Source organism: Rhodamnia argentea, chromosome 3, assembly GCF_020921035.1.
Source record: "Rhodamnia argentea isolate NSW1041297 chromosome 3, ASM2092103v1, whole genome shotgun sequence".
Taxonomy (NCBI): Eukaryota; Viridiplantae; Streptophyta; class Magnoliopsida; order Myrtales; family Myrtaceae; genus Rhodamnia; species Rhodamnia argentea.
Genome location: NC_063152.1, coordinates 7,340,595 through 7,352,118, shown reverse-complemented (window position 1 = coordinate 7,352,118; position 11,524 = coordinate 7,340,595). Strand labels below are relative to the sequence as shown.

General features: G+C 38.6%; 1 protein-coding gene across 1 annotated transcript in view; it reads right to left on the bottom strand.

Annotated features, from left to right (window-relative positions):
* The window catches only part of LOC115730827 (disease resistance protein L6-like), a 106,938-nt gene extending 96,665 nt beyond the window's left edge, over window positions 1–10,273 (bottom strand). The window contains exon 1 of the mRNA XM_048275469.1: window positions 9,741–10,273. Within this exon, the coding sequence (XP_048131426.1) occupies window positions 9,741–9,955 (215 nt within the window). The 5' untranslated portion in view covers window positions 9,956–10,273. The remainder of the gene's footprint in view (window positions 1–9,740) is intronic.
* Window positions 10,274–11,524: the final 1,251 nt, after the last annotated feature.

Sequence of the window (11,524 nt, the reverse complement as noted above, 5' to 3'; positions counted from 1 at the left end):
TGTACTTCTTCAATCTGTAGGAACAAACATCAAGTGGTCCGCTAAAGAGGCGCAATGTACCTATGCCAGTCCCATTTAAACTGAAGAGTAGGTTCTAAGTGGAAATGTAGTAAGGAGCATGGACAGTATTAATCCAGTTCCACCACCCAGCCAACGAGATAAATTTGTTACCGACACTGGCAAGTCTATCGAACATTGATACACAAAGGGAAAAGTATGGGCAACAATAAGTTTCCAGACATCCAAAACTGCGAAGGGAAATGGTGAGAAGCTAAAAGAAAAAATCTTCAGAACCGTGCTGTAACAGTTCGACTGATTGAAACGATTGCATGTGATGTCATCTGATAGAATACTCTGCATATATTATATGACACGCGCTCAGAACAAGAGAAGCACAGTGAGTCTGCAAGGGAGCAAAAGAAGCCCAGTGAGTCGGCAAATACCATAGCATCTTAAAACATTACACGCGCTTGATGTCATCTTACTAGCAACCTGTTCTGTTTTCTAATATATTAGGAAAATACGGTCAATAAATAAATTATCCACCTGAAATTGAAGCAAGAAGACAACAAAGCAAATGGTTGACACGCTTGTTAGTCACAAGAGGTTGGACTTCCAAATCCCAACCCAACACTACTCCAAATTCTCTTAAGGCCCAGAACTGGTCTAGACTAGTTGACAAGGTATCAGTTGACAGGTAGACCTGGTTACCGGTCAAACAGGGTCAGTACCACCAGTTCTTGACCAACACTATTTGTGCTAGGAAACCAGACTGGACAGTTCTGGTTCCCGGTCCAACCAGAGCCACTTCTTAAAACTCGAAAAAGAACCAGATCCACAATATGCTAGTTTTTTTTTTTTTTTTTCATCAATGTCTTAAATAGTGAATTGACATGATCGGAATAGGACTCAGGATATCATGAGTTACCTTCAATTTGTACACCTCCCAGTTATTTGCACAAGGGGTTCCTGCAATATGCACAAACGGAAAGTCACTGGCCTGCAAGATCGTCGTCCCAGAATCTTCCAAGTTTTCATGAGTATCATTCATCTTATTTAGCAACACCACAATTTGATGTTCCTGTTTCCAACAGAGAATATTATCCACATTTGCAAATTTGGCTTTGAAATATTATATACCAAGCTTTTACCATATATAGAGCCAAATCCACAAAACAAGGACCAGGAGGTATATGCAAACATCCTTTACCATTCCAAGGATGCATTGGCAGAGTTCAGACAAGTTCAAGAAACATTGAGCTCCTGATCCTTTGATGATTTCGAAAAATCTTCCATCAACCATATTAAAGCTGCTGGGCTGTGAAATAAGATTCTAAGTTTGGAACTCAGCTGCAAAGAAAGCATTAGAAATAACAAGTAAGATATAAAGAATCAAGATCAAGAAGTCATATCAACTTTTAAGTTGAAACATGCATACTCTGTTTACTTGGGCATCTTCCTCCCAGTTGAGACACGCTACAGCTGTCGCATGAGACTTGAAGCTTCTTAAACAGTTTCCCATTCTGCTTAATATTTATACCAGGTTAGAAACTATTATACCAGAGCATGTAGAACTGCTGCAACAGCACACCACATATCCATAGTTAAGTAAAGAAAGCTAGATTGGCAAGACAACATTCATAATGTATTATGTGAAAAACTCTCTTCCGAGCAAAACGTTTCACGAAGTGGATGATGGTTAATAAAATTGTAGAAGTCTAAGAGAACCAGAAAAGCAGCAGCATCAACCAATCCATTATCTAAAGCGATGGTAATCTATATCTTTTTGGCAGCGTCCAATCCATTATCTCAATCCAGAAATGAATCGTTTTTCCGCATTGGAACCTCGAGGTGGAGTGGATCCATGAAAGCTTACTTCAGGCAAGGATCAGAAGTCTACTCTGCAACTTAGGATCTCAACAGAAACCATTCAAAGGTTGGCTTAAAAATTATAGTGCACTCAACAATATGTTCTCCAAATCCAAAAGACCGTACGATGCCTGAAGCATTCGGATGTTTCCCGAGAAAAAAGGCCTCCTCTCTAAATTTTTCCAGTGGGAATAGATATCAAGAACTGCCAAAGCTAGACATCTAATCCTAAGCTCTTACGAATTTGAATTACCAAGAGATAAAGTCATATAAGAACTTCACATACTTGGATGCAGTCCCTTCTATACTCCTAATCTCTGTGCTTTCCCCAATTCCTAACTCCATCCCTCTCGACCAGATTGTCATACAAGTATGTGGCATAGCTTGAGATATCCTATTAACAAGTTGTTAAACTCCCACCACCGAACTTGATTAGTCAAAATGACGCGACGAGATGCCCCTCTGTAATCAGAAGAAGATAAATTGACTTCAAGTAGTACAGAATGCTAGAAACTTTCCAGCCTATACAATCTGGTATACCTTAGATATCTCCTTGCAGGGAACGCTCAATCAGTTAAAAGAGGAAGAAGAGTGGCCAGAAGTAGCATTACATGGTGAGAGTCAGGATTAAAAATCTAAGGAAAACAATATAGATGCCTGAGAGCATTGAGAATATATTCTGCAGGGCCTAAACCTACCAACTCCATGTGGGCATCAAGCATTTCTGCATGCGACATAGCTAGTCCATCTATCATAAATGACATCCCCACCAATTCAAGTTCTTTATGTTCATGGACACTTAAACTAGTGTACCCAGAACGGAAACGCGATGGTAACTGCAGGTTAAGTCAGGGAAAAAATCACCTAAAGGCACCAACCTTGTCTAAGAGTTGATAGGAACCTATCACGCCTATAACTAAGAGTCCCTCCATTCAACTGATATCAACTTGGAATTCTTTATTTGCAACAGTCATTCACTCTTCATTTTTCAGTAGAACAACAACTCCTTAGTTCGACATCATGTTCTCATTTAGACTTTCAAGCACTTCACCTCTATATTCGTCCAATTCTCCATCGGCTGCAATCGGAGCTAGATTGGCAATTACAGTGGTTTCTCTCGGAAAAAGGAAGCCTAGCACATTTAGGAAAAGCGAAAGAAGTAAAACGACATAAGGCCAATGACTCAAAGTGTAAAACCAGCCATCGTTGAAGGAACGGAATAATGATAGATGATGCGCTTAAGAATCATTCAAACGCTAAAAGAATCTTTATCTTTTCAGCTTAAGATGAAGTATCTTATCCGAAGACTAATGATAGATGATGCGCTTAAGAAGCCTTTTCATCTATTTCCATTACTGGCATGATAAGCAGAATCATTTTGCCAAAGCACACGTTAACTTCCATGAACATCTTCTCCCAGGAAATATTAGTGACAAGATCACAAATCTTGAAAGAAATCCAAGCAGGAAATACAAATGAAAATTGGGCGGTAGATCTCAAGAGAGCAAAGGCAAGTAACCTGCTTTATGTAGCTTTCTTAGAAAATGTGGATCATCTCTAGTAATCTGACTCATCCAAGTCATCCGAGTAATCCGAGTCAACATACGAAAATCCAAATTGTATCACTCCAGGATCATCTGAGTCAAATGGCTTTTTCTTGTAATGCTGAAAAAGCTGCCTTCCAGACAACTGTGGAATTGTTTTAAGTGACTTGCATCCAGAAATATCCAGTTCCGCTAGCTGCTCCAGTTTCTCGAGCCCTCGAATCTCGGTCATTTTCTCGCAATCTTGCACAATCAGACTCATCAAGCGGGTACATGATGACAAATCCGATAAGATCTCAATTGAGGAACATCCCGAGATAGCAATACGTCTTAGAGATATTGACTCCTCGAGCCCCTGGATCTCTCGAAGTTCATGACAGTTTGACAGGAACAATTCTAGTAAACCATGAAAACTTGACAAGTTTGGTAATTTTGCTAAGGATTGGCAATCTTCAATCCATAGACTTTCGCAGGATGGGAATTCCCCTAGGCTCTGAATATCCCGAAGCATGTCACAGCCATTGATACTCAACCATCTCAAGGTGTCAGAGCAACATAAAATTGGTAACCTTTCAATTGAAGCACACCCAGTGAGATCCAACTTTTCTAAGAACACCAGCCTATCATGGCCATGAATTTCAGCTAAGCTTTCGCAATATCCAGCATTTAATTTCTTCAGACTTTCGGATTCTGGAAGTTTTAGCGTGTCAATTTTAGTGCACCCAGTGAGATTCAACTTTTCCAAGGACTCCAGCCTATCAAGGTCATTAATTTCGACTAGGCTTTCGCAATGTTTAGCATATATAATTTCTTCAGACTATCAGATTTTGGAAGGTCTAGCCTTCCAATTGAAGCGCACTTGGAGATATACAGCCGTTCCAAGAACTCCAACATATCGAGACCTTGAATTTCAACTAAAATTTTGCAACGAGCAACACATAATTTTTCCAAGCGACCAGATTTTGGAAGGTGTAACTCCTCAAGTGAAGCGCACCCCAAGAGATACAAACTTTCCAAGAAGTCCAACCCATCAAGGCCATCAATTTTGGCTAATTTCATGCACGATTTAGCCTCCAATATCTTCAAACTCCCGGATTTTGGAAGAAGCAGTCTTTCAATTGAAGCGCACTCGGAGATGCTCAGCTCTTCCAAGAACATCAACGTATCGAGACATTGAATTTCGACTAAATTTTTGCAATCACGAACATCCAATTCCTTCGGACCTACGAACCGTGGAAGGTCCAGCCGTGAATTGCAGAACATGATAGTCAAGCGTTCCAAATATTTCAATCTATCAAGACCTCGAACTTCAAGTAAATTCTTGCAATCAATGGTAAATAATGCCCTTAGATGGATTAACTGCGAAACGTCCAGTTTTTTAATAGATTCACAAACAATGATCGCCAAGTTGTCCAAGTTGAAGGGAGTGTCTAGGGATTGTGGTAATTCTGATTCTTCAACACCTGGCAGCTGTTGAGAGCATTCCGAATTCTTTAGTATTGTTGGTGGAAGCTCCGGGATGCACTGGAGAAATCGACAGAAACCGACTTTTAGCTTCTTGAGACGGGTTAGGTGGAAGAGTGAAGGCAATATGCGACTTTGACAGGTGACGCCCAAATATGTTCAGCATATAATTACTGAACCCGGCACCGATTGGAGCTTCTTGCAGCCATGAAAATCAAGGCGTTGTGGGGATGAAAGATTGGACATGCTTTCTGGCTTTTTCCCTTTCAGATTTTTGCAATGTGAAGCATTTAAAAAGAGCTTTCTCAGCCTCCCGATACTGTTTGGTAATTTTCTTATACCACTCCAAGAAATATCTAGAATTTCTAGATTCTCCAAAGACCCTATGCTTTCCGGCATTTCCACTTCCATTTTTTTGCAATGTGAAGCACGTAACTCTCGGAGCTGTCTCGGCCTCCCAATATCATTGGGTAATTTTCTTATACCACTCCGAGAAATATCTAGAATTTCTAGTTTCCGCAAATCTACTATGCTGTCTGGTAATGCGAAAAGGACACGAGTATTATTCGGGAGGAGTCGCTGCAGCGCCTTTAATTTACCTATTTCTGCTGGAAGCTCCGTGAGGCTCGAACAGCCCATCAACTCCAAGCGAAGGAGGGCCTTCATGCCTCCAATTGAAGAGTTGATTTGCTGCAGCCCCGAACAATAATTGAGGATCAGAACCTCCAAATTCTTAAAAGCCGAGAGGAATTTCGTAGTTTCCAAGGATTCACAAAAGGAAAGGTTGAGAAATTTGAGCTTCCCCGCCATCCGGTGAAACAAATAATTTTATGCTTTAAAGTGGTTAGTCTAGAGTGATAATGATACACAAGAAAGCAAGAAAAATAAAAAAATAAAAGACATGTTCTCACCTTGAAAGAACTCCATCCCCGCCAACTCTCTTTTATCCGGCTTCCCGGCAATTCCAGTACAACTAATTCTGTTGGGTGAAAATTGTTCACTTCAAAATTCATGGGACAGTTTTTCCATTGAAGCCATTTTAACTCCTCAACCGAGTCCTTAAAGTCACCGGTGAGATGTGCCGCCTTCATCATGTGAAGGAATCTTAGCCCTGTCAACTTCTTGAATTGTTCATCTATGTAAATATCGCCATGTGAGTTGCCTTTACTCGGATCAATTGCCTCAATCTCTTGCGTTCCCTATAAGCAAGAATCAATGTTCATTAATCTAATATCATTTGGTTCGTATTGCTATTGACGTGCATTAATGTGCTGAAGAGACTAGAAATGTGAAGATGTGATTTTCGTTTAACGCCAAAAAACAATATTTCTAAAGGCTAACAAAGTGAAGTATGTCAACTTCCATTTTGAAAATTGGCCATAAGCATTCGGATCTTAAAAAGAGTTGTGATTGGAATGGCTCATATAGCAAATACTTGTAATCTTCTTCTTTCCGGTATCGTAGCTCCACTGGCTTATCACTTAGGACATGCGTGTCCGATGCACGAAGTTTAATCAAATTACAATGTGCAAAATCGAAATTTGATTTGATGAATTTTTAATAGAAATAGGATTACTTCCTTCTGTAAATTTCATATTAATTTTGTGTATATTACTCGATTGTGCTACTTAAGCGATTACTAAGAAAATAACGTATACTCTTATTTTCGATTCGAGTACTAACTAATAACAAGGAACTGAAATTTGTGACAATATTAATATCTAACACTTCTTATTTAATCATAAATTTTAGTTTTTAATGCGATAAAATCATAATCATAAATAATTGAATTACTCAAGTATCATAAATATAATAAAAAAAACCCCAATAACTTTGATGTATATTAAATCTATTGCATTAGTGCCAATTCAGTCTTAAACCTTTTTTTGGTGCGGGGCGATTTTAAAAGTGAGAATAGGAAGAATTGATGGCGGATGTCATTTTTTGTCCCATGAGTAAAAAGATGAGTATGAAAGGTGATATCATGTTCGTCCCATATGCAAAAGGCTGGGCTTCTCGATATGAAATAGTGTAACTCTTTAGAGTATTTATCTCTTGGACCTTTTATGTAGAAAAAGTAAAAATTTTATCTTTTTAATGGTCATTACATAATATACATAAATATAATCTCTAGTACTATACAAATTGGTAAGTTTTATATTACTTCTTGTCGTATGAATATTAGTAAAATGGAATACTTAACGTAATATCACATAAAATAAGTATCCCTTCCATTCTCCATGATGGAATAGTGACTAAAATTTCACGATAAATGCGGCATCATTAGTCATATTATATTAACTCTAACATATGGTTTATATATCCTGAGTAGTTATGGTTCACAGCAGCATAGCCAATTAATTTATTGCATGTGTCACGGACGCAGCCGAAACAATATAGAAATTCAGGATCTTGGTTAAAAAAAAAAAAACACTGAAAGTACCTCATTCTTGGAGATAACTTCGTAATATAGACTGCTTTAAGAAATATCCTAGATAAGCTGTGATGCTAAGACGAGCAACCTCCTACCTTCTAATCACGTCAATAAAATAACACGAGCATACCAATATCAGAAGGTTCTATGCCCACTAGAGCAATACTAAATAAAGGACCAACATTACTCTTACGGTAGAACATAGACTAAGAGAAGAAAAGAAGATAAATGGTTACCTTATTTGCCTTCAGCACTTTCAAGGCTTCATCAGAGTCCCATAACCTACTATGTTTCCAAGGCTGTCGCTCGTAATTCTCGCGAACAATTGTCCTACCTAAATCTCTCAAATGGTCATGCATTCTGAGCCAACAATCATCCTCGATTTTTATTAATGACATAAATCTCAATTCTTCAATATTGAACTTTGGGAAAAATCTACAGGCCTCCCACATGTAGGATGCGATTGTCTTGTCGGTGTCAATGAAAAAGCAAGCGATATCTAGGAATATTTGTTTTTGTCCATCATCTAATGCTTCGTAACTTATTCTTAACCTTTCTTGCACTTCCTTACGAGGGATTTTTTCTAACTTCTTTATCATATCTCTCCATTCTGTTGACTCTTTTCCATAGAATAATGAACCAAAAACCTCAAGGCATAAGGGAAGCCCTCCGGTGATAGATACAACTTCACGAGTGAGGTCCCCAAATTCCTTCGGAGGAGAGTCCATTAGAAACGCATGTTTGCTAAACAGAATCAAGGATTGAGCGGAATCCAATTCCTTAAGGTCATACTTGCAGTCCACCTTAACACCTTTAAAAATCCTCTCATCTCTAGTGGTAATAATGATTCTACTTCTCGAAGAAAACCAATCATGATTACCAGTCAAACGCTTCACCCGATTGACATTATCCACATCATCAAGAACAACGAGCACCTTTTTATTTTTAAGCCTAGAGGAGATAATATTAGTCCCTTCATTCTCATCACGAACTCCAATATCTTGCTGCAATATATCACCGATTAACAGTTTACGTAATCGATGAACGCCTTTCTTCCATGATTCCCTTATATCAGCAATGAAGCTACGATGCTCAAATTGATTGGAGAGCTTGTTGTAGATGGCTTTAGCAAGAGTAGTCTTACCAATGCCTCCCATTCCGTGGATGCCAAGAAATACGGTGGCCTGAGATTTGCTATCTAAAAATTCCATAACCTTCTTCACATGATTTTCAATTCCAACCAAATTCTCAGAAATAACCAACTCAAATTTTTTCTGCAGTTCTGTCCACACTCTTTGCACAACCAACTTCACTAACTCTACTTCAGACACACTCACTGTCAAATGTGACAAGAGGTCAAACAAGTGGCAACAATTTTATATTGTTAATCTATTGAGAACACAATTATAATCAAATCTGCGTATAGATTGAAAAACTCCATGAATCGTTGTCGTCACACCTCCGTATGATCTTAAATGCTAAGACTAAAGTGGGAAATGCTGGTAGTTGCTTCAGATGGCGTGCCCTTTTCCACTATTACTCCGACATAATTTATTAAGGTAGAAGAAATTTGAGGGCATCGATTACGAATCTTGAATATTGCATATATTAAGGATTGGAACCAAATTTGAAACTTGTTGTTTGTTAATGATATTAGGGATGACGAGGACATGACTTCGAAAATTTTCTAGCGTGTTTGAATAAGCAAAAATCCAATAAGCCAACCCAGTATGGAAGTCAGCCATAACTTTTGATGCAAGAGGATTTCAGGCCCTATAATACGAATCTGAAAACTAAAAGTCATACAGAGGGTGATTTTGTGAATTACCTGAATCCAACCGAGGGCATTTCTCTTTGTTTGTGCAATACTACACGCTTGCAAGTTTCTCATTTAAGATTGGTGTTCTTATATTGTTTCAATTTCCCTAGGGATAATAGCCGGTTGTACTTTATTTTCCTTTTGAGTATCTATGTTCTGTGATTTCAATTGATCTAACATCGACTTTTTATGGAAGTAGAAGAATAATTTTTACCCAAGGTAAGAACATTGGTTCAATATATGCCGTTGTATGAGATAAAAATTCCTTGTTGAAGATAGGAAATGCATTGAAAATTTCTTAAACAAATATACAATATTTTTTCTTTTTTTGTATTTGCTAACATCATGCATAACCATTTCCTTTGTAAAATAATTTTCATAGATTGAAAAGTTTGTGATGAAGATCAATGAAGCACACACTATAAACATGAAAGAAAGATGGCACGATGTTACAAAATCTTTGGATATAAAAGTAAATATTCACTAAAAAAATCTTATAATTCAAGCGAATGGGTCATTATATATAATGAAGCAGGTGAGAATCAGAACAACCAGTAAACACCCACACACATTAAAAGAAAGTAGAGAATGTCTTGGTGAAAAATTTTACCCATGGACTTCGTATCCTTTCACATTGCTGACTTCAAGGAGTGCTTGCTTCCATTTCTCCAAATTCGCCAGGTCTTGAGAAGACCTCTCCCGCAAACGCCCCTCACGCTCATGAAATAATTTTCCAAAACTTCCGGCCTGATATCCCACGTCAGATGGTTTCACTTTGTAGAATATAGGCAACACTATCTGGTCGTTATTATTCTTGCGCTGCATTATCTCAACCAGTTCATCTAAGCACCAACTGCTTGTACCGTATCTCTCGGAGAAAATGGGGATCAAGATCTTACTGTTCGTGATGGCCGCCGTAAGCTTTGGTCTAATGTCCTCGCCTTGACAGAGCTCGTCATCATCTCTGAAAGCACAAATTCCGACACCACGGAGCCCATGGTAGAGGTGATCGGTGAAGCCATACCGAGTATCCGGGCCTCTGAAGCTCAAGAACACCTCATAGCAGTTTCCAGGAGACGCGTTTAACGAATTTGATGTACCATCGTTAGTTTCTGTCTGAGACGAACTAGATGCGCCTTTGTTTATTTCTGCCAGAGATGAACTAGATCCACCAGATTTAGTTTCCACAGGAGACGGACTAAATCCACCGGAATTAGTTGAGGTCGGAGGCGAACTAGATCCACCATTATTAGTTTCTGTCGGAGACGAAGTAGATCCACGAGAGTTAGCTTCTGTCGGCGTAGTTATGGAGCCAGGTGCGCCAGTATCAATAGCTTCTTCATTTCTACGCGCAGTAGCTATCTTCTTATCGAGAACATAAAGTACAAGCCCGGGGAGAAGGATCAGTGCGACGAGCTCGGCTAAAAAACGCCCAAAACTGAGATGAAACATTTCGGCTTTGCTCAGACTCTGCGCTTAATTTTCGCTTTCAAATCTGACGGAGAGGAAAAGCCCAGAATGCCTCCTCTCTCCTGTGGGTCGATTTGTAAAATGGAACCAGTTGGCAAAGAGAATCTCGTACCCATCAGTCAACCCTGCGTTTATGGTCGTCGCCTTCATGTGGTGGAAGTTTCCATGCACATGTGAGCAAGTTTCGATGCAGAAGCAATGGGGAAAAAAAAAAGAGTAAAACTTTTGAATGGAAAACAATTGCAGTTATTATCCGTAGACAAGTGGCCATAATTGATAAATACATACGAAGCGTCGCGACAGTGGCTGCGCCGTTGAACGATACTGTTCTTTTTTAACGTTACTGTTCTTTTTTAAATATCTAATAGGAAATAGACGCGACTTGCAATGGAACCGGACAAGAAACATGCTGATGCATCAACCACAAATATAGTTTTTCTCTTGTTTAATTTCTTTTCCCGATAGACTTTCTAACTCCACGACAACTCTTTATTACTGTGTTTGGACAAAATGATAATCTAGAAGAGTACAAGCTCACATGTACAAGATTACATGGTGCCTACATGCACAAGCGTTCCACTTTTGATCATTATATTCTTGTGAATGTTCGATTTCAATCCTTACGGGTTTTTTTAGAAACAAAACTAGTCAAAAACTTATTCATTAAATTGATTAAATTTTTTCTATGCCGTAATATTTTAAGTTCATTTCCATAGATAATCCAAATCAAGCATATATTTGTGTGCCCTTTTTTTGGTTCATAAGGTGGACTGGTTTCTCGTATATATTTTATGAGAATCTTTTTGGACAATGTTCAACACATCGGCACATAATAAATTGGAGTAATTATAGCACACAATACTAAAGTAAAAAATATTTCCCAAAGCGGTTTTATTCACTCATCGTGATGGTTAGTAATAGAGT